The sequence below is a fragment of the Balaenoptera ricei genome, chromosome 16 (genome assembly GCF_028023285.1).
Source record: "Balaenoptera ricei isolate mBalRic1 chromosome 16, mBalRic1.hap2, whole genome shotgun sequence".
NCBI lineage: Eukaryota > Metazoa > Chordata > Mammalia > Artiodactyla > Balaenopteridae > Balaenoptera > Balaenoptera ricei.
In genome coordinates, this window is record NC_082654.1 from 11,621,830 (window position 1) to 11,649,293 (window position 27,464).

The 27,464-nt window shown below is 37.7% G+C and overlaps 1 protein-coding gene across 4 annotated transcripts in view; it reads right to left on the bottom strand.

Moving 5' to 3' along the window:
* INPP5F (inositol polyphosphate-5-phosphatase F) overlaps positions 1-27,464 on the bottom strand; it is an 88,994-nt gene that overhangs the window by 45,858 nt on the left and 15,672 nt on the right. For all 4 annotated transcript variants that reach the window (XR_009497977.1, XM_059899982.1, XM_059899981.1 and 1 more), the window contains exons 2-3: positions 23,341-23,421; positions 2,998-3,134 (exon numbers count right to left, since the gene is read on the bottom strand). Coding sequence is in view for 3 of the 4 variants with exons in the window: in XM_059899982.1 (XP_059755965.1) it covers positions 2,998-3,134; positions 23,341-23,421 (218 nt within the window). In the remaining variant the exon portion in view is untranslated. The remainder of the gene's footprint in view (positions 1-2,997; positions 3,135-23,340; positions 23,422-27,464) is intronic.

The following is a 27,464-nucleotide window of genomic DNA, read 5'->3' on the forward strand; positions in this document are numbered from 1 at the left end:
ACTATGACAGAGTGATGACATCCCTAGATGCCACATCCCCACACCGACAGCAGACATGACACAAATGCTTTCATGGGTTACTTCTGCCAGGCGGTGGCGAGGCACAGTGTGGAGACAAACACTGGCCCTGGGCAATCTCATTGTCTTGGCCCTAAGTCACTCTATTTGTAGGCTTGCTTTCCTCTTGGAAAATGAAAAAGTCTTGCAAGATCAGTGGTTTTTCTTTCTTTAAAAAAAAAAAAAAAAAAAAGAGTCCCTCCCATCAGGAAACTTGCACAAGCCTCTTAGATAGCCTCATCCACCAGAGGGCAGACAGCAGAAGGAAGAAAAACTACAATCCTGCAGCCTGTGGAACAAAAACCACATTCACAGAAAGATAGACAAGATGAAAAGGCACAGGGCTAGGTACCAGATGAAGGAACAAGTTAAAACCCCAGAAAAACAACTAAATGAAGTGGAGATAGGCAACCTCCCAGAAAAAGAATTCAGAATAATGATAGTGAAGATGATCCAGGACCTCGGAAAAAGAATGGAGGCAAAGATCGAGAAGATGCAAGCAATGTTTAACAAAGACCTAGAAGAATTAAAGAACAAACAAACAGAGATGAACAATACAATAACTGAAATGAAAAATACACTAGAAGGAATCAATAGCAGAATAACTGAGGCAGAAGAACGGATAAGTGACTTGGAAGACAGAATGGTGGAATTCACTGCTGCGGAACAGAATAAAGAAAAAAGAATGAAAAGAAATGAAGACAGCCTAAGAGACCTCTGGGACAACATTAAACACAACAACATTCGCATTATAGGGGTCCCAGAAGGAGAAGAGAGAGAGAAAGGACCAGAGAAAATATTTGAAGAGATTATAGTTGAAAACTTCCCTAACATGGAAAGGAAAGAGCCACCCAAGTCCAGGAAGCGCAGAGAGTCCCAGGCAGGATAAACCCAAGGAGAAACACGCCGAGACACATAGTAATCAAAGTGGCAAAAATTAAAGACAAAGAAAAATTATTGAAAGCAGCAAGGGAAAAACGACACATAACATACAAGGGAACTCCCATAAGGTTAACAGCTGATTTCTCAGCAGAAACTCTACAAGCCAGAAGGGAGTGGCATGATATACTTAAAGTGATGAAAGGGAAGAACCTACAACCAATATTACTCTACCCGGCAAGGATCTCTTTCAGATTCCACGGAGAAATCAAAAGTTTTACAGACAAGCAAAAGTCAAGAGAATTCAGCACCACCAAACCAGCTATACAACAAATGCTAAAGGAACTTCTTTAAGTGGGAAACACAAGAGAAGAAAAGGACCTACAAAAACAAACCCAAAACAATTAAGAAAATGGTAATAGGAACATACATATCGATAATTACCTTAAACGTGAATGGATTAAATGCTCCAACCAAAAGACATAGACTGGCTGAATGGATACAAAAACAAGACCCATCTATATGCTGTCTACAGGAGACCCACTTCAGATCTAGGGACACATACAGACTGAAAGTGAGGGGATGGAAAAAGATATTCCATGCAAATGGAAATCAAAAGAAAGCTGGAGTAGCAATACTCATATCAGATAAAATAGACTTTAAAATAAAGAATGTTACAAGAGACAAGGAAGGACACTACATAATGATCAAGGGATCAATCCAAGAAGAAGATATGACAATTATAAATATATATGCACCCAACATAGGAGCACCTCAATACATAAGGCAACTGCTAACAGCTATAAAAGAGGAAATTGACAGTAACACAATAATAGTGGGGGACTTTAACACCTCACTTACACCAATGGACAGATCATCCAAAATGAAAATAAGGAAACAGAAGCTTTAAATGACACAATAGACCAGATAGATTTAATTGATATTTATAGGACATTCCATCCAAAAACAGCAGATTACACTTTCTTCTCAAGTGCACACAGAACATTCTCCAGGATAGATCACATCTTGGGTCACAAATCAAGCCTCAGTAAATTTAAGAAAATTGAAATCATATCAAGCATGTTTTCTGACCACAACACTATGAGATTAGAAATGAATTACAGGGAGAAAACGTAAAAAACACAAACACATGGAGGCTAAACAATACATTACTAAATAACCAAGAGATCACTGAAGAAATCCAAGAGGAAATCAAAAAATACCTAGAGACAAATTACAATGAAAACATGACGATCCAAAACCTATGGGATGCAGCAAAAGCTGTTTTAAGAGGGAAGTTTAGAGCTATACAAGCCTACCTCAAGAAACAAGAATCTCAAATAAACAATCTAACCTTACACCTAAAGGAACTAGAGAAAGAATAACAAACAAAACCAAAAGTTAGCAGAAGAAAAGAAATCATAAAGATCAGAGCAGAAATAAATGAAATAGAAATAAAGAAAACAACAGCAAAAATCAATAAAACTAAAAGCTGGTTCTTCGAGAAGATACACAAAATGGATAAACCATTAGCCAGACTCATCAAGAAAAAGAGGGAGAGGACTCAAGTCAATAAAATTAGAAATGAAAAAGGAGAAAAAAAAAAAAACTTAGAAAAAAACTACAAGAGAAATATGGCCTGAGAAAAATTTCAAGAAATATAGATAAAAGATATAATAAAAGTTAAATCTCACCTTCTTGACTTCCCCTACCCCAAACCAGTTTTTGAACTGTGCTATGCAGAGTCTTAGGGATCCCTAGAAACAGAAGGTGGCCTTCCAGCAGAAGCCAAGTAGGCAGGGCCCCAAGGAACCCCTCTTCTCCCATCACTACCTCAACAAAAGCAGCTCTGGTTTCTATGCATTTTATATACTGGATTTCACAGATTTTAAAACAAAGCTTCCACTACCAAAGTGAGATTTGAAAACCATAGGATTAAATTACTCTAAAGATATTATCCAGCTCTACAACTCTATGATTCTGGTCTATTAAACCAAATCCCCATAGTTGCCATTACATCTACATCAAGTTTCCATAAAATTTTCTGAGACTTTACCTTACCTCTAGCTCAAGATCCTGAGGTTCCATTTCAGAAAGTGATAGCACAGCAATTTTGGTAACTTTACAGACCTCATGGTCTCCTGGAAGTTTGCCCACCAAAGCTTTCTGCCGAATTAAAATAAGCCACCATGGTAGATCTGAAAGAGAAAAGTCATATTTAATGTCTGGCTTCTATAAAGTGGTACTGTCCCGGCAAGCTGAAGGTGAATAATCAAACACAGTGTGCAAAAGATACAACCCTTTAAAGCAGCAGTCCCCAACCTTTTAGGCACCAGGGACTGGTTTCGTGGAAGACAATTTTTCCACGCCCAAGGCGGGGTGGGGTGTGGTTCAGGTGGTAATGTGAGCGGTGGGGGGGACGGTTCAGGTAGCAATGCGAGCAATGGTTCAAGCAGTAATGCAAGCGATGGGGAGCGGCAGATGAAGCTTTACCTGCTCCCCCCTCCTCCCCTCCCCCGCTCACCCTGTTGCGTGGCCCGGTTCCTAACAGGCCGTGGACTGGTACCTTTTAGAGCACAACAAAGATATAAAAATGACCCTTAAATGTATGAAAAGATGTTCAATGGAGATGTAAATTTAAATGTTGCAATACCATTCTCACCCATCAGCTTGGGGATAATAAAAAAGTATGACAGCACATTTGCTGGCCAGGCTGTGGGAACCAGGCACTCTCATAGTGCTGGTGGGAACACAAACGCACACAACTTTTCTGGAGGGAAATTTTGTGATAACTAATAATAAAACATACACACTTACCTTTTAACCTAGCAATCCCACTCTTGTGAATTTACCTTGAAGACACACCTCAACAACACAAAAGTACACATACTCAAATCTATTCATTGCAGCAGTTTACAACTGTAAAATACTGGAAACAACTAGAATGCCCAGACACAGGAGAATGGCTGAATAAACTATGGCACATCTATGCAGTAGAGTACTATGCAGCTGTAAAAAAAAGAATTAGAAGCGTTCTATAAACTGATAAGAAGTGATTCCTAGATATATTAAGGGGATAAACTGGATATTATTAATATACAATAAGGGTATTATATAATAAGATATAGTATTAAATCAAAGCACAAAAGAGTATCTAGAGTGTGCCACCCTTTCTGTAAGAAAGATGAGAAAATATGCACATAGCTGCTCATTTGTACAAAAAAAAAAGAGGAAAGAGAAATTAGAAATTAATGAGATTGGTTACTGAACAAGGGGTAGGTGGAAATGACATGGAAGGAAGAGAAAACAGGAATGGGATAAAAGGGATAAGGGGGATGACATCTCTCCAAGTACACCCTTTCACTTAGTTCTGACTCTTAGAATCATGGTAATGTTGCACATCCCCTCAAAAACAAGTAGTTCAAATTAACCAGAATGTGGAGGGAATCCAAAACAAAATGCGAAGAGTAACCCAACTCTGTTACAAATGGAAAACGTAACCATAATGTAGGAGATAAGGAAGAAAAACTAATCTAAATAACTTTGGAAAACAGTATTTGCAAGGATAAAGACAAAAAGAACTGTATACAATATTGTACTCTGGTTAGTGAATTATTTTTCAGAAGGGTATGAGTTAGCAATTCCAAAACTACTTTATGTGTACACTAGGACTGAGCAAATAAGTAAATATATTGAAGAAAGTGGGGGAGGGGTGTAAAACAAATGAAAGAAATATTTAATAATTACAAGAAAGAAAGGAAAGAAAACACCTAGAGGCCCAATAGTTATCTTTCCAATCCAAATTTCTACTTCTCACAAAAGATTTCTATTTAACTGAGAAATGGTCTATGAAAGACAGCATCCAAAAGCAATTTTTCATTTTATGAGGCTACACCCTTTAAAAATACTACCTAATTAGTACCAAAAATAAAAATAATTGAAACAGTGTTTCAGGAATTTCTTACTATAGAAAAATAGCATGATGGATATATATTCCCCTTATGAAAAAATATTTTTTAAAAAGATATATAGTATTTTAATTTCCCCCATTTTTCCCCCAAATATTAGTCAACTCTCATTTTAGGGAAAGTGCTCTGGAGATGTGCTTAAAGCATTTCATAAATGCAAGAATTTGGAAACATTTCATAATTCTTTATAAAATAGGGTGGAAATCTACTCCAAAGTTTCAAGGCTTTTGCAGGTCATTTCATTAATATCATTAAACTTTAACCAAGGACCTACCATGTGCTGGGAAGTACATCAGGCATAGATTACGGTTACCAAGCACCTAACCACAATAAACCTAACACAAAATAAATAAAGCACATAATACATAATAAACTGTTGAATGCTAATACAGTCTGCTGAATAAAAAGAAATTCTTACCACAGGTCTCTTAACCTCACAGGAATAATTTCTATTTCACACTGAACAATTTAGTGTTGGCAGATGATCAGACAAGCCAACATTAGGAAGCCCTCTTCCCAGTTTATGCCTTCTTGCTTTCATATTAACATTAAGAACTGCGATTTTAAGAAATTACAGCAATGACAAAAACACAATGTGCACAATCACACGTAATAAATGTCTTTCCAATAAGCCATCTAATGGTATAGTACCAAAAATATAAAAATATTAAATTTCAAACACAGAGGTTTTACCCCACACATAGACTCACTTGGGAAACCAAAGGCATGCTTTTTTCCACAAAAACATTGGTATTGTCAATACTGATATTCAACTTACAAACCCAAATACATTTAAAAATAAAATATGCATATTTTTAGAGTTTAGCTAGCTACTCATACACAGAAACTGTGAAAAACTGAGGTGCTTCTACAAAAAAAATTACAGACTTAAGTTCAATATGCCTGAGGGATTATAATGAAGACTAAATCTGCGAAAATACAATGTAAATGATCTCAAACAAAAGAGAAAAAATTTTGTAAACAGTAGCCTTCCCTTTTCAGAGAAGCCTCAGTGTTCTGGACTTCAAGGTCAGAACTCAGACTCAAATTTTAGCTGCCTCATTTATTTATCATGTACTTCAGCTTAATACTTAACTGCTCCAGTTCTTGGTTTTCTCATCTGTATAATGGGATAAAACCACCTATTTCAGAGAGTATCTATGAGGACTAAATAATTTTTATAATTCCTGTCATTATTACTAAGAGCTAATGTTTACCAGGTAGCAAAACATGATAAACCTATGGTAAATAAAACAACGTGGAGCCAGTACAAGAATGGACAAATGAATACTAGAAAAAACAGAGAAGACAGACACAGACCCACGTAAATACGGGCATCTAGTAAATGATAATAAAGAGGGGGAAAGCATGGTGTGTCAATAATTAGTGTTGAAATACATACTGAAGTATCTGCAGAACAATATCTGGAATCTGCTTTGAAATAATTTAGATGCTGGGAGTGTGGGGACCATGAATAAAAATGTCTTTTTGTAGTTGACTTCCAACCAGCTCTACAAATTGCACTGGGTTAATATCTCATAAATCTTTTAATATACAGTTTCCTGTCTTACTGTTTTTAGTCTTACACACTGATCAAAATGAAAAAACTAAGAGTAAGATAGGTAAGGAAATCGACATTTACTAGTTATAATCTAAGTAAGGTGGGATGATGAAAATGTCCTGGAATTAGATAGTGGTGATGGTTGTACAACCTTATGATGATACTAAACACCACTGAATTGTAATTTAAAAGAGTGAATTTTATGGTGTGTGAACTATGCCTCAATCTTTTTTTTAAAAAAGCTCCTTCTAAAGAACAAAAGAACTTGTTAGGAGTCTTACCTACCAGAGCAGAGAATAAAAAACTAAAAAGTAGGCTTCCCTAGTGGCGCAGTGGTTAAGAATCCGCCTGCCAATGCAGGAGACACGGGTTCAAGCCCTGGTCTGAGAAGATTTTCACATGCCGTGGAGCAACTGAGCCCATGCGCCACAACTACTGAGCCTGCACTCTAGAGCCCGTGAGCCACAACTACTGAGCCCCCGTGCCACAACTACTGAAGCCCACGCACCTAGAAACCATGCTTCGCAACAAGAGAAGCCACCGCAATGAGAAGCCCACGCACCACAAGGAAGAGTAGCCCCCACTCACCGCAAGTAGAGAAAGCCAGCACTCAGCAATGAAGACCCAACGCAGCCATAAATAAATAAATAAATAAAAAAGAAAGAAAGAAAAAGACTAAAAAGTATATTTCCTGCCAAACACAGAGACACAGGTATTTGAAATAGTGTTCAAAGGAACAATTAAAATCATAATGGAAAGAAAATGAAAAATTTGAATTGGACGCTAAGATATTTCTAGGCTGACCCGAGAAAACAAAACAAAACAAACAAAAAACCTCATGAGAAATAGCAATATGTATTCCTGTAATTATTTTGCCTTAGGTGAAACAAAACACAATAATAAACACATAGAAGCCTGGAAGTTCGGCAAGAATGAGCATGTTAGTTACAGGGTTAAATGATCCAAATATATTTTCTCTAGTTTGTGCTTTAAGCCAAGAAAAATGTAAAAGTATTGATATATACCATTACTACTGTTTAGTAATCCCAGTATCCAGTCAGGCATAATTTTGTAATAAAGTTTTTAAAAGCACAAATGCAGGTTACTGCATTAATTTTTATCACCCACCAGGAAAAGAAACTTGGCTCAATTAAAGCTGCCACACTGAAATCTGGATATGCGGTACAACCATGTGTCAAAGGTAATTTAGTCTAGCAAGGTCTTTCGGCATAAAGATATTTTTTCAACTTTTTAAACATTTTACAATGGGAAAAAAGGTCAATTTTGTAACCCTGACTCCTTCAGGAAAAGACAGACAGGAAAATCTGACTTCCCCAGCAAGATAAGAAAACTGATTAGGAAGTGATTATCTTGAAAAGCATGACCAGTTAGGGCAAACTAAAACAATAGTCCTGGAAAAGATTCAATTGCTTGCCCTATACAATAACTGACTCAGTTAAAAGAGGATAAGTAATGGCAGGATAAAGATTTTCATAAAAAAACAATTTTTTTTTTCTAAAATTGGATGAAACTCTTTTCTCCCTACTCATGACCTCACCTCTAGGAAGTGCTGCATCTTACATATTTCTCAACATGGCTATCCATCCTACTGACATATAGAAAAGATAAGCATTTGATCCAACAATGAATGTCTAGCAATCCTTTTCATTTTTATTAATATTAATTCGATAGGAAATAAAGGAATACATTCCATTTGTTTAAAAATGTAAACATTACATATACAATTAATGTTCCCTTTGACCATTGTTCCCCACTCCATGGCAATTCTTTAAATCTAATCCAAACCCCACCTTGTGAGTTCTCTCATATAAGGAGACTAGCAGAGATGGAGAGCAATTGGTTACCATTGTTGGCATTAGTCCTTTTAATCTTACTTGAGAGTTTAACAATGACCTTTTAAACATGCATAATTTAGGGAATTCCCTGGCGGTCCCGTGGTTAGGACTCTGCGCTTCCATTACATGGGGCACGGCTTCAATGATCCCTGGTCAGGGAACTGAGTTCCCACATTCTTTGAGAATGAGCCCCTAATAAGTATTTGGTGGTGTAATTTCCCTTTTTTTTTTTTTTTTTTTCTTTTGATGCAACACAACTTTATCTAGTCTTTCCAAAGCATTCAATTTAGCCTTCATAGAAACAGGAAGTCTTTCTTTTTGTAACAATACTCATAGTTGATGGGCTTATTTAATTATGTAATTACAATATCGAGTAAAACAAGTATGAACAGGATTGGAAATAAACACGATCCACCAGGAGAGGGCTTCCTACCCAGTCTCCACCGGCCTTCAGAGCATCCAATGCATCTACCAACAGACTCTGCAGAGGCAGTGAGGCATGTTGGTTAATCTGGCAAACAGGTTAAGTGAGATTCAACTAAAAGAGCCCCTAGTGATAGAAATACATAGGCAGTACATATTCTGTGGGCCAGACACTTGAAGTGAATGAAATATTTGCGTGAAAATGATTTTGCTTTTCTGATTTTTTTCTTCTGGTTCACCTTTTCCAAAGACTGGTTCTGATTTGAACTGGTTCAGCGGGATTTTTTTTTTAAGACTTAATTCTTTTAGAGAAAAAAAAACTTATTTATTTACTTCTGTAGCATACAAAGGTTCTGTTTTCACTGCTCTTTTGGACACTTTCCAGTTTCTCTGTGTCTCTCTATAAACATTCATGTTACGACCAAAGGCAAAAATAAAAAAGAAGGTGGGTCTGATAATGACTCTCATGTGTTTTCCTCCTTTAGCTTGCCCTGATCCTGCAGACTATATTCTTGAGGACAAAGCACTTCCTTCACCTCTCCTAGGTCCACGTCACCTGGAGCGTCCACCAGGAGAAGCTGGGAAATGACAAAGCAGAGAGAACCCTGCTGCCTTAACACTCGAAATCTGCACAATAGAATTTATAATTATATCCGTATGCCAATAAATACTAACTCAGGTGGTTACTACATACTCCAAAGTTGTAACATAATATTCAAATAACAAATATTTAAATTGTTGAAGAGCGTCTGTAGATTACACCTCTAATAAATGCTCAGAGTCTGCATTTGCACCAGATGAATCAGAGAATGGAGATGTGTTGGTAAGAAGGAAAAAAGAGAATTAGGAAAGGGGATTATAGTTGGCTCACCTTTCCTTTCTTCTGTGTCAAGCTGATAATAAGAATACTCATACATTTCTCTGCCGTTTCAAGTTGACAGTCTAACTAATAAATTTAAGCCAAATGACTCATTGCTCTTTTTATATTTTAAGGCTTAGGTGCGCACAAATTTAAAATTGCTATATCTTTCTGGTGACTTGAACTTTTGCTATTTTTGAAATGTATATCTCTTTATGCTTCTTGCCTTAAAGTCTGTTTTGATATTGGGATAGACACATTATTTTTCAGTAGGTTAGCATTTGCTTGGTTTCTCTTTTTTTCTATCCTTTTACTTTGGACCATTCTATATACATATACATATACCTAAGGTATTTGTCTTAAAAGCAGCTTGTAGATGAATTTTATTGTTTTTCCATTATGAAAAGCTTTGTTTTTTAACTGAGTACTAAGTCCATTCGTATGTAATGTAATTGTTGATAAACTTAAGAATCATTCTACCGTCTTACCATTTGTCCCACCTGTTCTACATGCTTTCTTTTCTTGCCTTCTTTTGGATTATTAAGTGTTAAAATTATTATTATTCCATTTCCCCCTTTATTAGGTTTTTACAATCTTTTATTACGCTATTAGTGGTTATATTGTAGGGTCTGATAATACGAGCCCTAACTTACAAAAGCCTAATGTAAATTAGTATTTTTGCCAGTTCCTGGACAGTGAAAGGACCTTAGAACACCAGCCCTTTCTAGCTCACTATTGTTACTATTATTGTTGTGTGTTTTCATTCTGCGTTAATTTTAAACCTCATATAAAGCCAACTTTATTTAAATTTACCAACACATTTACTCTTTCCATTGAACTTCACTCCTTCCTACAACTCCACACTCCCATCTGGAATCATGTTCCTTTTACCTGAAGAATTCTTAGTATTTCTTTTAGTGCAGATACTGCTGATGACAAATTCTTTCAGTTTGTTTGGCTCAAAATGTCTTTTTTCCCTTAATTTTTGAAGGTATAAAATTCTAGACAGGCACTTTGAAGACAGCATTCCACTGTCTTTCAGCTTCCATTGTTCCTATCAAGGCTGATTGAATGCCCTTGAATTTAATGTGTGGTTTTTCTCTGGCTGCTTTAGGATGTTTTCTTTGTCTTTAGTTTTCATCAGTTTTACTACAAGGTGCCTAAGTGTGGTTTTCTTGGTATTTTTTCCCTTGCAGTTCAAAGTATTTCTTGACATTGTGACTTGTATTTATAGTTGGTTTTAGAAAATTCTTGGCTATTATCTCTTCAAATACTGCTAGTCTCTTGCTGTCAGAAACAATCTGTCTAGTTTCTCTTGATCTCATTTTTTAAAATGTACGAAGTATCTTTAAATGATCCATTATATAATATATTAACACACTATGCATTTTAAGAGCTCTAATAATTGGGTAATGTCTTAACGGCTTATCTCAAGATAAATTATGCTCCAATTTGAAGGATCCTGCTTTTCTTTTTTTTTTTAAACAAATCTTTGGTAGGAATTTAAATTCAGTCCAATGTGTGCATAAAACCTACTTCATTGATACCTATTGCATAAGCTATTAATTGGCCATTTAGTACTTTTTTTTTTTCATTTAGTACTTTTAAATGAATATGAGCATAAGTCTATAGGTTTTATGCAAACTTATGCATGAATTTAAATTTCTACTAAAAGATATGGATTCATGGTATGTTTAATATAATTTTTTGCTTTATATATAAGGTTATTTCTATTTTTTAAAACTACATTAAGAAAAATGCTTTCTTTTCCTAATGGAAATAGAGCAGTATACATCTTTGAATATATTTCAGGGAGCAATGTACACCATTATACATCAGGTAAGTAGAAATACAAGTAACAGTACCAGCACACCAGAGCTATTTTTTTCAAAGTACATCATATTGGGCTTCTAATACTCTCAGTGACCAAAGAGCCAATTATTAATTTGTTCATCTTCCAAGCATAGTAGCTACTCAGTGTTTCTTGATGGGTTGCTCTGTTGCCTACTAAAGTTTTCTAAGTCTGGGTATATAGAAAACTGACAATGACTCATAAGGACAGCATCTAGGGCAAGAGGTACACTTATTAGGCTCCATTTCAAAGGTACCAAATGGTGGAATCAGAAGCATCTTCAGCTTAACCTATGAATTTAAATTCATCCTAATAATAAAATCCCTAATAATGACCTGCCATAAAATGAAATAATCTATTATACGCCATAAAAATGTAAAGTCTTTTCCATTTATAATAGTCCTAGAAAACTATAAAAGTCTAACTTATAGAGTATCAATGGGCAAAATGAGTTTCTATATAAAAGTACATTTTCCAGGGAGTTCCCTGGCAGTCCTGGTTAGGACTCCACGCTTTCACTGCTGAGGGCACAAGTTCAATCCCTGGTTGGGGAACTGAGATCCCACAAGCCGCATGGTGCAGCCAAACAAAAAATAAAAAGTGGGGACTTCCCTGGTGGCACAGTGGTTAAGAATCCGCCTGCCAGTGCACGGGACACAGGTTCGAGCCCTGGTGAGGGAAGATCCCACATGTCACGGAGCAACTAAGCCCATGTGCCACAACTACTGAGCCTGCTCTCTAGAGCCCGCCAGCCACAACTACTGAATGAAGCCCGCGCGCCTAGAGCCTGTGCTCTGCAACAAGAGAAGCCACCACAATGAGAAGCCCGCACACCGCAACGAAGAGTAGCCCCCGCTCGCTGCAACTAGAGAAAGCCTGTGCACAGCAACGAAGACCCAACGCAGCCAAAAATAAATAAAATAAAATAAAAATTTTAAAAGTCAACATTATAAAAATTAAAAATAAAAAGTACATTTTCCAGATAACTATATCTTTATCTTCCTGAAGCGCTAAGATGTTTTCTTACATGTTTATTTAAAATGTTAATATATTACATACTTTCCTACCTATTAAACCCAGGCATACTAAATATAATTGGGATTTTTATTTATGATGAAGGTTTATCATCAGGAAGATAAATTACTGCTTTGGAGGGTGACATAAGTATGCTTCAAGGTTGGAGGTGACTGGCCCCTGTGCATGAAGGGACCCAAGCCTACCGGCTGTAACAAACCTGATAGCCAAGAACCAAGAATCTTCTTTCTTAAACACAATTAGACCTGATAATAATTTGATTGTAATCACTTCAAAATGTTCAATAAGAATATAAAGGAGGAAATAAATATAGGAAGAACGTTTATAGCTGGCCCATACAGTCAGTCAGTCAATCTTACCTTAATAAGCCTCTTCTCTTTATGGAGCAAAAAAACTTTTAATATCACTGCCATAGGGATCACTGAGGGAAACAACTAGAGTTTAAGAACAAATTCATTTATAACTAGAAAATGGAACGATCGTGAAACAGAAGAGGCAAGCTGGCTTGACTCTAAAGTTTCTCTCTGCCTGAGGATATAAAAATCTGTCAGTTAGAGGTATGCTCAGAACTAAGCAGCATGCTTATCTGATGACCCTTGGGAGAGCTCAGAACTATGGGTCACATTCATGTGTCTAGTTCAAGTACTGCTCCTACTGGGGAGGTGGAACCATCTGTACCAAGGAGATTGGAGCTCAGATCAGGGACAAGGGAGGTGATGGAAAACTCTGAAGCATAAAGTAATGGAGCAGGCTGAGGGGAGCAAAGAGAGGAGGGAAGGGTCATTCAGCACGGAGGTACCTGGGAAGAGAGTAAAAGGAAGAGGGAAGCAAAAACCAGAGACAAGAAGATGCCAAAGAAAGGAACCACTTGTACCACTTGGCTGCCTGCTTCCAAGACCCAAAGCTATTAACAGAATAGGTCAGCTAAACTACAATTAAAGAATCTTTTAAGGATTAACCAGGAACCTAGTCACCAATGTAAATCTTACCTCCAAAATAAGTAGTTCTGAGACCCTCATGAATGAAAAAGTGAATATAAAATGACTGTTTTTAAATTACATTTTAGATTATTTGGTAGAAATGTTATGTTACGAATAATACTGTTTCTTTTTTTTTTTTGGCTGAGTTGGGTCTTCGTTGCTGCCCGCGGGCTTTCTCTAGTTGCGGCGAGCGGGGGCTACTTTTTGATGCGGTGCGCGGACTTCTCATTGTGGTGGCTTCTCTTGTTGCAGAGCACAGGCTCTAGGCGTGTGGGCTTCAGTAGTTGTGGCACGTGGGCTTCAGTAGTTGTGGCTCACGGGCTCTAGAGTGCAGGCTCAGTAGTTGTGGCACACGGGCTTAGTTGCTCTGCGGCATGTGAGATCTTCCCTGACCAGGGATTGAACCTGTGTCCCCTGCATTGGCAGGTGGATTCTTAACCACTGTGCCACCAGGGAAGTCCCGAATAACACTGTTTCTTTAAAATACTTCCTTCAAATCAACTTTAGTACATGAAAAAAAGTCACCTTTGTTACCAAAAGGTAGATTACTTCATTTTTAGATTAAGTTAAAATCAGAAGTAATGACAACAGGATACAACAAAAGCTATTCTCTGACTTGAATATTTTCAATGGCTTTATTGAGATATAATTTATATACCATAAAATTCACTCATTTTAAGTATAACAAGTCAACGATTTTGATGAATTTAGAGTTGTACAACCATCATCGCAATCCTTACATGTTTTTATTATATGAGTTGTCAGTAGACAATAAAACAATCCACTTCTCTCAAGTGCAATTGTACGCAGACAATTAAACTTGTATTTAAACAAAAGCACTATCTAAAGACCGTGCCTGAGAAGCAGGCCTCCAGCAGAGGCTGAGAGCTCTGAAGGGACCCTGTCAGGCTTCTCTTCCTTTTTCTCCAGTGCCCTTGAGCAGTGGGGTTTTCTAATGGCTTTTTAGGAAACTACTAAGGCAATGCTGGCGACACTCCATTCATTCATCACTAAAGTATAAAAATATTTCATGTCGTTGAGTGTCATAGCAAGGTCTCCACTGACAGCCACAGACTAAAATAAAACTTTTAAAATCATACGCATAATACATTTTAGCATTTTAATGATCAAGATATCCTCACCACTTTAAAAGTGGAGAAACAGCAGATGGTGCGTACTATTTGAATGAATGGGAGCGACTTGAGTGAACTGTGTCTGTAGCTGCTCAATACTAGGAGTAGTAATTCACTTAATTACTACTAACCTAAGAGCCTCTATTGCTAAATTAATCAAGATTCCTGACAATTCTCTCTTCAAACTATTTCTGAATATATCGTGGGAAAAATACTTTTGCATTTTATATTCAGATATTTCTTACCCTAACGAGCTTAATCCTCTTCTCAGTCTTCAAAACACGTATCCCCCGGGGATACGTTCCAGGACCCCAAGTGGATGCCTGAAACCACAGATAGAACCGAGCCCTATATATACATTCTTTCTTGAACACTGGGATCATTACTAAGTAAAATAAGCATTACTTGAACACAGCACTGTGATACCTCGACAGTTGATCTGATAACTGAAATGATTACTAAGTGACTAATGGGCTGATAGCATACAGTGTGGATGAGCTGGACAAAGGGACGATTCACATCCCAGGCAGGAGGAAGCAGAACAGTGAGATTTCATCACACCGCTCGGGATGGCGTGCAATTTAAAACTTATGAATTGTTTGGAATTTTCCATTTAATATTTTCGGACCATGGTTGACCGCAGGTAACTGAAACTTCGGAAAGTGAAACCACGGATAAGGGGGGGGACTACTGGAGATTTTAATTTAAAGAGTTTTTGTAATCCATTTAAAACCTCCAGCCTCAAGCAATCTCTTCCTGGCTCTGTGATGATATAGCTGTCTCCTGGATGGAAGGCATCCCTAAGGAAGTTGTGTTTGGGTTGAGGCCTGAAATATTAGTAAGATAATCTGGACAGGGCCAAGGTGAGGGGTGGGGAGTGAGAGGAGAGTAGTCGTTGGCAGAGTTAGCAGCTGTGCAAAAAGACTCCCGTGATTGAGAAAACACATTTCAGGCCTCAACTCAGACATCACTTCCTCAGGGATGCCTTCCATCCAGGACCCCCCGCTACCACCAGTCAGGCCCCTCTGCTATGTGCTTCACAACATCCCACGTTTTTCTTCTTCAGAAGCTTATGTTTAATGATAAAATTCTGATGGGGTAATTAATGTCTATCTCTTGGCTTCGATTCTATGCTCCTGGAAGCTTTGAATTTTGTTCATCCTGCAGCCCCCAGCACACAATAGGCACTCCATAAATATTTATTAAATAACTATTTGCTGAATATTTTTGAATAGCCACTGCACAGGGGGACACAGCAGTGAGCAAAACACACCTAGCCCCTGTCTTGGAGCTTATACCCTGGGGAAGGAGGATGGGTGGAAGAGGACAAACGAAAAAGAAGAAAACAAAAAATTAATGTGTAATTACAACTGTGGTAAGAATTTGACTATCATCCTTACTTCCCCCCAGACACTACAAGGAATAGAAGACAATGATTTTTCATGAAGCTTTACTTTTCCTTCATCTATTTAGCATATTACATGTCCCTTCTACTTTCTGTTCCTCATCTTAATAAATCCCAGGTGATCAAACCAAAGTCAGACACCTTCAGGTTGTCAAAAATAGACTGCATTAGACGCTGGCTGAAAGTCCACCTGCCTGCAAATGTCTGGGGAAGACACCTTCCAAACTGAAGAAAGGCTAATGGTTCTAAATAGTTGTTTTCTAGGCACCAGGGTTAATAGAACAATTTTGGGGACAGAGCTTGCTAAAAGGAAGGGCAATTATCAGCAAAGGATACCACAACCAAATAATACTTTTAAATTCTTCCACCACACATTTTTCTAAAGGGGCAGATGGATTATAGAATATAACCTTCACTAATGCTACTAATATTTCACTTCTAAAAACATTACTTTTTATAATCCCCACCATGTCACCTTTTAGTGACATGTTAGTATCATTAGTTTCAGTAAACATTAATATTATTGGAAAAAAAAGTCTAAGTTTAAAATTTGTTCAAAATTGTATAGCTAGAACTTAAGTGGTTCTCTAGTGATATATGTGACACCTCTAAGTTACCTTTAGAACTAAGGAAAAAACAGTAATAGCCAGCATCTATTGAATGCCTACTATTAACAGGAGCTATGCTAAGCACTTCATGTGAGTTTTATTAAATCTTACAATAAGCGTATCTAGGAGGTGTCATCATCTTTGTCTTATAGTTGGCAACTGAGGCTTGGAGGAAGTAACATGATCCAAGGCAACTGTGTGATCTTAAGGTTAGTCCACTGCTGGGGCCAGTGCCTACTCAGTGACATTTGGGGAATGGCCTATTCCACTGTAAAATAAAGGGTCAGAAGCAATGGTGGGAATTCTCTTTGACATGCTTTTGCAGTGAGCTTTCCAGTGGATGTCAGGTTCCTGTTAAGGGCTGAATTATGTTCCCTTAAAATTCATATGTTTGAATCCTAACCCCCAGTGCCTCAGAATGTGACCCTATTCTAAAGAGTGGGATCTTTAAAGATGTAAGGAAGTTAAATGAGGTCATTAGGGAGGGCTCTAATCCAATATGACTGGTGTCCTTATAAGAGGAAATTTGAAGACAGACACACACAGAGAGAAGACAATGTGAAGATGATGTGAAGACACAAGGAGAAGACAGCCATCTACAAGCCAACGAAAGAGGTCTCAGAAGAATTCAACCCTGATGAAACCTTGATCTTGGACTTCAAGCCTCCAGAACTGCAAGAAAATAAATTTCTATTTAAGCCCCCCAGTCTGTGGAACTTCGCTGCAGCAGCCCTAGCCAACTACTAACGGTTCCTAAGTCACGACTGCTTACATCCCATGAGCTTGATGACAGTCATGGCTCACCCACGCCGTTTTTAGACTGTCAATGACAACTATTCAAGTAAACTTATGTTCCCATCTCACTAGGCAAGAACAAAAATTCGTGCATTAATATGTAGAGACTAAGTAGGAGGGAAACAGCAGTGAGAAAAAGTTTAAGTACAGACATTTTATTCCCCTCATCTTCTACCCCCAGAAGGTAAGATGGCCCCGTAGGAAAATGCACATGGAGTGATTATCTCGGTTATAACACATACCAGGAACACACTGCCCATCGGCCAAGCTGGTAGTGTGATCAGAGCAACAGCTTTAATGGGACACAGGGAGGGGAGGAGATGAAGCATGCCCAGGACAGAGGATGAAGAAAGAGAAGGTGACAAGAGTAAGATGGATGCTCAGGGGGTGGGAGCTGGGGATGGAGTGATACACAGGGTGTGGATGCAGTCCTCTCCTGGGTGAGGGGAAGAAGAACAGCAGGGGACCCAGAAAAGACTTTCCTTTGCTTCCTCCCCACACCCTTTCTTAACAGCCAAACCTTAGAAGTGATGGGGCAGGAGGAAGAAAAAAAAAAAATAGGGACATAGGTTAGGAGAGTGAAAAAGTGAGACACCTTCCCGGCCCTTCTTTACTTCTTTTTAGTATTTTTTTCTCTAGTTCACTCTATTCCCCACCTTTCCCTCTTCCAAAATATCCTATATAACAGATGTCTACACTGCCTACCAACTTCTTGTTTTTGGTCCAAAGAAAGGCACATGGTGCAAGGAGAGAAAGTACATGTAAACAGGGGCTGACCACAGGAAATGCCCACACCTCTGCTACCTCCTAATGACCATACTTTGACTGCATCAAACTCATCAGCCAGTAACATATTTGTACATTGCTTGCAGGAAACGACTTTGGGTTGTCTGCCAAGTGCAAACCCTCCTGCTTTGCTTACCCGTCCCGCTTAGAGCAGTGGGCATGTTTGAACTTTGTGACCAGGGAAGGTCCCTGGCTCAAGGTAAGCCAAAAAGTCTCTTCCCTAGGGGTCTGAACTAGATAGCTAGTCAGTCTCCAGGGGTTGTAGGGAACATCAGATGTTGGTTGACTTGACGGCTGAGGTTGGTTTGAGTACCACATAAATGCATAAATTCTGCTGCACATAACACAGAAACAGACACAGCCAAAAGAAGAGAAGACTGTAGGAGCTGTACAGGGGGAAGTGGTGGTCAGATACCACCTGCCGCAAAAGTAATCTCAGATCCTGAACAAATCCATTTCTTGGTTTTGTTCCCTTGAATTCCTAATAAAAATTTGTTTGCATAAACTGATAGGTTTGTATTTGCAACCAAAGATTTGATGAGATAGTGATAATTTACTAAGCACCTTTAGGTATATTATCTTATTTGAGACTCACAATACCCTAAGGAAAAGAAGCGGGCAGTTATTTTTACTCTTGTTTTACAGTTTATAAAGTAGAGGCTCTGGGGCGTTGTGGCCCCCAATGAACCACCCTCCTGGGATGCAAACCCTTGTGAAACCCCTTCCCACGTTAGCTCTACATTTGGATGTGTGACCTCCTTAGACCAATGGGATATTAGCAAGCTCAGTGACACAAGCAGAGGCTTGATAAGCCCTTATACATTGGAACTTGTCATCTTAGCACCCTGAAAGGATACCCAGGTATCCAGGAGAGAGAGAGGCCCCAAGGAGAGGCCTTGTGAGATGAGACACATGGACAGAGATGCCACATGAAGGAAAACTGAGATGCCCCCAGGCAAACCCCCAGCTGAATGTTGCCACATGGATGACCCCAGCCAACAGAAGAAAAGGGCAGAAGAGCCGTGTGGTTAACCCACAGAATCGTGAGCTATTATACGTTGTTGTTGTTTTAAGGCGTTAACTTTTGGGACAGCTTGTTACACAGCAACAGATGAAACAGATATTATGTAACTTCTCCTATACCTCAAAGCTAATAAATAAAGCCTGAATTCAGGTCTCTTGACTCATGTCAGTGATTTATTCACTGTTTCAAGATGTAACTGAAATTGGAGAAAAATAACTCCAAAGTTTCATAAGCTTCACTTAAACAATAGAAAATGAATTTTAGCTCAGAACATTCAACTGTGAAATTATCCTGTCAGCATATAAATGAATTAAAGATATACGTATGTAAATGTGGACGGGTAGGAGAGTGTGACTAAAATACTTAGCATGTTACACAATGTCTAATGCTTTTCTCCTTTGTATTGAAAGAATTTAAAAACTACCAAAGACAGAACATACAATAATGCTCACAGTGGTATTATTTCTAATGGCAAAAAACAAACAATGACAAAAATTACCCAATGACAGAAAAAAGGACAAATTATGATATATTCATGCAATAGTGAAAATAAGGAACTAAAGTTTCCTATATCAACGTGGATAAATCCCAAAGCATCAAGTTGTGGGAGTGGAGGGGAGAAGTGAAAGAACACAGACAGCTTAGTATCATTGATATAAAATTCCCCAAACACAAGCCTCAGCAACATATTGTTGAGGGATATATACATAACAACAGCAATAATGAAAATCAAGGGACTAATAAGTACAAAATTCAAAATCGCAGACTCTCTTGAAGGGAAGAAGGCAGGAGAGGATATACTTGGAGAAAGGCAGTGAGGGCTCCAAAGACATTCGTCATGTTTCATTCCTTAATCTAGGTGGTAGATAAGTGTGTGTTTGTTTTTCAGCAAGCTATACTGCGTATCCGTGATAAATAGCTTTTTGTGTCTATAAAATAGTTAACACATTTTAGAAAATAACCACAAGAATCTAGCAAAAGAAAACTAGACTGTCTCTGGCAATTTGTGCTTTATATTATCCAGAAATCAACCTAGCTTCCAAACGTGCAATAATTTTATCTTAAAAGCATTTTTAAAAGCACACTACAGAGGTAGCTACACTCCCAATAACACAGCAGTAACAGCAAAGCTTCCTATAGTTCTTAACTCACATTAAAATCGATATCAAAGGAAAAACAGATATTTAAATTTAGTGTTTAAAATATTTCATTCAGTCCTTTTCATGATTTTTTGGGACCTGCCTAATAACAGCTACCTTCTTACAAACAAAATTCCCTCTGAACTCAGCACAGGTGCCTGTCCTTCAAAGGGAGGGCTTAGTGAATGACCTAGACCTTCCATGAATTTGCCTGCCCTGGATACAGCTCCCGGAAAGGACTGCACTGTGTACTACCAGACCCATACTCCTCCCTGGCCAGAGCTGACTATATTAGGAATGGACAGCTAACCCAAAGCCAAGCAGTCCTGGTCTGACACCTGGCTACCTCTCCAGCCTTATTCTTACTGTCCTCTCCCTCAAAATCAGTATGGTTGGTGTATCTTTCTGTCAGAGCACCTAACACAATTAACAAATAATTATACATTTATTTCAATGATTACTCACTAATGTCTAACTTCCCTGTTAAACCATAAGCTCCGCTCATGGTGGGAACAGGTCAGTTATTGCTCATTATGGTATCCCACCGACTAGCACAGTTCCTGACACAATTCCTAAAAACAGGCATTTAATAGCTTGTGGGGGGTCTTTTTAAGAGGAAGAAAGGATTTTAATATTATGCCCCCCTTTCTCTAAAGCTTTTTGGGCATCCCTTGGAGATACTGTGGATTCAGTTCCAGACCACTGCAATAAAGCAAATAAAATGAGTCACACAGAATTTTTTGGTCTCCCAGTGTACAGTTGTTTACACTAAACTGTAGTTTATTAAGTGGACTGAAGTCCACTGTAGTCTATTAAGTGGACTGGCATTATGTCTAAAAAATACTTAATTAAAAATACTTTCTTGCTGAATATACAATGGAGAAGACAGTCTCTTCAGCAAGTGGTGTTGGGAAAGCTGAACAGACCACGTAAATCAATGAAGTTAGAACACTCCCTCACACCATGCACAAAAATAAACTCAAAATGGCTTAAAGACCTAAATATAAGACGTGACACCATAAAACTCCTAGAAGAGAACATAGGCAAAACATTCTGACATAAATAGTACCAATGTTTTCTTAGGTCAGTCTCCCAAGGCAATAGAAATAAAAGCAAAAAGAAACAAATGGGACCTAATCCAAACCTATAAGCTTTTGCACAGCAAAGGAAACCATAAACAAACAAACAGACAATCTACAGACTAGGAGAAAATCTTTGCAAACCATGTGACCAACAAGCGCTTATTTCCAAAATATACAAACAGCTCATACAACTCAATAACAAAAGAACAAACAACCCAATCAAAAAATGGGCAAAAGACCTAAGTAGACATTTCTCCAAAGAAGACAAAGACGGCCAACAGATACATGAAAAGATGCTCATCATCGCTAATTATTAGAGAAATGCAAATCAAAACTACAATGAGGTACCACCTCACACTGGTCAGAATGGCCATCATTAAAAAGTCTACAAATAACAAATGTTGGAGAGGGTGTGGAAGAAAGGGAACCCTCCTATGCTGTTGGTGGGAATGTAAATTGGTGCAGCCACTATGGAAAACAGTATGGAGGTTCCCTAAAAAACTAAAAATAGAGTTGCCCCATGATCCAGCAATCCCACTCCTGGGCATATGTTTGGAGAAAACTATAATTCGAAAAGATACATGCACCCCAATGTTCACAGCAGCACTATTTACAATAACCAAGACATGGAAACAACCTAAATGTCCATCAACAGATGAATGGATAAAGAAGATGTGATATATATATATACATATATGATCATATATATATATAAAAAAAAAATCAATACAATGGAATATTACTCAGCCGTAAAAAAGAATGAAATAATGCCATCTGCAGCAACATGGACGGACCTAGAGATTATCATACTAAGTGAAGTAAGTCAGAAAGAGAAAGACAAATACCATATGATATCACTTATATGTGGAATCTAAAATATGACACAAGGGAATTCCCTGGCGGTCCCATGGTTAGGACTCGGCGCTTTCACTGCCAGGGCCCAGGTTCAATCCCTGGTCAGAGAACTAAGATCCTGCAAGTTGCGTGGCGTGGCCAAAAAAAAAAAAAAGAACTTATTTATGAAACAGAAAAAGACTCACAGACATAGAAACCAAACTTATGGTTACCAAAGGGAAAGAGGGGAGGGGAGGGATAAATTAGGAGTTTGGGATTAGCAGATACAAACTACTATATATAAAATAGATAATCAACAAGGTCCTACTGTATAGCACAGGGAACTATATTCAATATCCTGTAATAAACCACAATGGAAAAGAATATGAAAAAGAATAAATATATACATGCATAACTGAATCACTTTGCTGTACACCAGAAAGTAACACAACATTGTAAATCAACTATACTTCAATTAGAAAAAATACTTTCTTGGGACTTCCCTGGCGGTCCAGTGGTTAAGACTCCATGCTTCCACTGCAGGGGGCACAGGTTTGATCCCTGGTGGGGGAACTAAGGTACCACATGCCGCACGGCACAGCCAAAACAAACAAACAAACAAACAACAACAACAAAATACTTTCTTGCTAAAAAATGTTAACCATCATCTGAGCCTTCAGGGAGTTGTAGTAGTAACAAATATCACTTATCACAGATCACCATAACAAATATAAAGTTTGAAATATTGCAAGAATTACCTAAATGTGACACAGAGACATGAAGTGAGCAAATGCTGCTGGAAAAACGGCACCAATATATTTGTTTGACGCCAGGTTGCCATAAACCTTCAATTTGTAAAAAACGCAATATCTGCAAAGGACAATAAAATGAAGTATGCTTATATTTTTGTTTCACTTATACGGAAATATACCCACTTTGGGCAGACCCAAAATTAAGGTAAAGGAATCAAAGCCATTACAGAATCTACATTTATCCTCAAAGAAGAAAATGTCATAGAATGCCACATTAAATTTGACAAGTTTAAGGAGTTTACAGAAACATACCTGAGTGAAGCTGAATTTTGCCAATAACACCTTCTACCAACCCCAGACAAATGGGATTCCAGGCAAGAAGTAGATCAGTAGCTAAAATAAAATAAGAAGCAATCATGAAAAAATATTCATCAGAAAACATATTAAAACAGTATCTTTATAGAGAACAAACTAGTGGTTACCAGTGGGGAGAGGGAAGGGAGGAGGGGCAATATAAGGGTGAGGGAGTGGGAGGTACAAACTGTTGGGTGTAAGATAGACTCAAGGATGTATTTCACAACACGGTGAATATAGCCAATATTTTCTAATAACTGTAAATGGAAAGTAACTTTTTAAATTGTATAAAAATTTAAAAAATTTTAAAAAGAAATGTCACAGGAATGTCACAAGACAATTTAAAAAAAAACGGTATCTTTAGCAGTATATTAAAAAATGATCAGCATCCCAAAAGAGCAGTTTTCAACACCCAGAACTGAATACATTACTATCGAGCACTTTGTGGACAAGTATTAATTCCGACCTGAATAAGTCTTCTAATATGAGGACAGTTATGGGGAGAGAACTGAAATTCTAAAACTCTACTCAGATGGGAGGCAGTACTCTGGCGCCCTGCAGTGGAGGAAGGAGGCTGGTACACTACAAGAGGGCAAACAAGAGGAGTTATCCAAGGTGCGATCGCCATGGCCAGTCCCAGATCCAAAGACAAGGCCTGAGAAACCACCGCAGAGATGTCCACTTACTGAATCACACTCTGGAAAATACCCTTTCCCAAAGAAGCTAACACCAAGCAAAGAAACCCAGAAAGTCCGTGCTCTTTTATGGGACTTCCATGGAAAAAACAATAGGAATTGCTTCCATTTATACTGAGTGCCTAACATGTGCCAGGAATCCAATCAGGGCTCCTCATCTGAACCACAGAACAAGACAATGATTTGGATGACTGTTTTCTCAATTCTCCCAAGGGTGGTACATAATTTGTACCATTCTAGACACACAGAAGAGAAGCTAATTCATTACATACAAAGGATGCCTGAGGACATGAGGGCATAATTCTGTTGTGGAACCCAGGCCACAAAAGGCTGTTATATCCATGGAGATAAAGGTAACATTAGTGGTGGTTCAATAGCAGGAAAAAATTAGCAAGAATGAAAACAGCATTTCTCTTAGCAGAAAATTAAAATTACATTTTAATTATTACCATTTAAATCCTATTTTAATGAAATGTATAATCAATCTGTAACACATGTGGGTAATTACAGAAGACTTAATAGTTTAGTCTTCAAATTCATTTGAGTTTTGACTAGTGTATCTTGAACATCTTTGTTGTTAATGATACATTCAATGGGAGGCAAAAAAAGTTAACTTCTGTTTTTATTTCAAGAATTAAAGTAAAGTAGGGAATTAATTTTTTTAAAGGCTGTTATACACATTACCATTTCTAACCCTAACAACTATGAGTTAGGTATTAGGAACCCCAATTCACAGATGAGGAAATGGAGCCTTAGAAAAGTAAAGTGGCCATGTCATACAATGGATCAAGGGCAGAGGTGTAATTCAAAGCCAGGTCTGCATGACTCATGGCCTGTGCTCTTAACCATCCAACTACAGTGCCTCCCTCAGAATTTATATATGGAACTAATCAGTAAGACAATATTTACATTTTAAGTAACATGCATTCTTATTATAAATACTGTATAAAATTGGAAAAAATATTCTATCACTTCCATCCCGCCACCCAGAGATAACATTATTTTGCTACATTTCACATATGTCTGTGTGCATATCCAACTACAATATTGCAAACACAGCACTATATGTTAAGTTTTCTTATACCATTTCGTATTTTCTCACATCTTTAAGATATTCTCCAAAATTATAACTTCATGGCTGTCTAATTTTCCACTTAAGGAAGCACTTCCTCACTCTTAGACATTTAAGTGATTTCCAGTTTTTCCCTATTATAAACAATACTGTGATCAATGATGAACATTATGCAAATACTTTATTTCCCTCCCTAATTAATAGCTTTAGAACAGTTCCTAGGAATGAAATTAATAGGTGAAAACATAAAAAAAAATGAAAGCTTTCAAATATTACCAAAGTGCTTTCTGCAAAGGTTATGCACCAAGTTAGAGTTCTGCCAGAAGCATATGAAAATGCTTCTTATGCTTGCCATCATTTAGAATTTCTTTTTAAATTTTGCTAATTTGATGGCATCCATTGCCTAAATTATGTTTACTTTCTTTTCATTGCTGGTAAGATTAAACATTTAATCATAAAACTGACTGCTTATGTTTCTTCTTCTATGATTTTCTTATTCATATCCTCTAACAATTTTTCTTTATGTTCCTTATTGATTTACGAGTTCTTTTTATATTAAGAACATCAACTCTTTGACATGTTTGCAAATATTTTCAGTTTTAAATTTTTATACAAATCTATCATTTTTTCATTATTTTTTCGCTTATCATATTATCTAAGTTGTTCCTTACCCATTATCAATTATGTATTTATTAATTTTACCTCTTTGTTAATTCATAAAATCTAACTCTAACTCTGGAATTCATGTTGGTGTACAAACTAAAAGTACCCTGATTTCTTTTCAAATAACCAGAATCCCTGTCAGGCAGGCCAAATCTCAACATCTGCCAACACAGGTGCCCCTGCTAAGGAAATAGCTCCAGCTACTCATAACCCCACCCTGACTTCAGATGAACAACCACAGTTTTAAGACTCTATCCCTTGGGTTTCAGATGAGCTCTAGGAATATGGAGGAGGATGAAAAAGTTAAGAGCTAGAGCAGTCATGGACAGTTACATAGAGGAAGTGGAACTTCAAGCATAAGGAAATCAGAAAGAAAAATAATATAGCAGAAAGAAAGTACAAGGTTTGTTTTGGAAACTGTCCCTTCACTGGGGAAACACTTATCAAGTACCTTCCAAGAACCAGGCACTGTTATCAGGCTAAGATATAAAAATAAAGGAGCAAACAGTATAGATCAGACGACCAATGAGTATGGTTAGTATGGTGGAGATCTTTACTGATAAGACTGGAAAAAGTAAACTGAGGCCAATAAGGAGAGACTTGAATAAAAGACTAATGAGCTTTACTTCCTGGAGGCCTTGGCAGGCAGATAATGACAAAAGTAAAACAAGACTGCAGCCAGGGATTAGGTGACAGCACTGAAAGGAGGTGGAGACTGCGAGTAGGGAAAGGAGCTAGAAGGTTATTTATTACAAGAGTCTTGGCTTGAAAGGATACGGTAGCTTGGGGAGCAGGGTGGGCAGTAGGTGAACAACGTTCAGAAGGAGATTAACATGAAACGCCCCAAAGGAAGCTACACAAAGGACAGGAAGAGGGTAAATTTTAAAATGACAGTGAAACATCTATCCTCTCTTGAGAGGGATAAGATGAGGACATAGATGAGTAAGAAGGAGGAAGGCAGAAAAAGCAGGGTATACAGCAGCAGGAGAAAAGGTGGGCGAGAACCTCTTAACTCAGTAATACCCTTTTGCACCTTTGGCATTTTGAACCATGTGACTATAGCAGCCATTCAAGAAAGTTAAAATTTCACTTAAAAAAAAAAAAAAGGAAAAAACTATAAAGATGACTAAGTTTTGCAGTCTAACGACTAAAAATAATAGTCACTGGGACTTCCCTGGTGGTCCAGTGGTTGAGACTCTGCGCTCCCAATGCGGGTTCGACCCCTGGTCAGGGAACTAGATCCCGCATGCCGCAACTAAAAAAAAAAAAAAAAGATCCCACGTGCCGCAACTAAGACCCGGCGCAGTCAAATAAATAAATAAATAAATATTATAAATAAATAAATATAAATAAAAATAATAGTCACTAATAATCTTTGAGGTCCAGAGAGAGAACTAGTTAGGCCATTAAGACTGAGTTAATGATACGGTGGTCAAGGAGAAATGTCTAGGCATAAAAACCAGGAGCTATTTAAGGAGGAAAAGAAAATGAAATCAAAAGTACAGGTGTAAAAGTTAACCTTGGAAATGAAAGATATTACTTTCTTCTAAGTCTAGAAGAAAAGATGAAAAGGCTAAATATAGAAATGGAGATGAGCAGCAGATGGATGTATCGGATGGCCTTGACTCAGTAAAAATAGGAGTCAAAGTCAT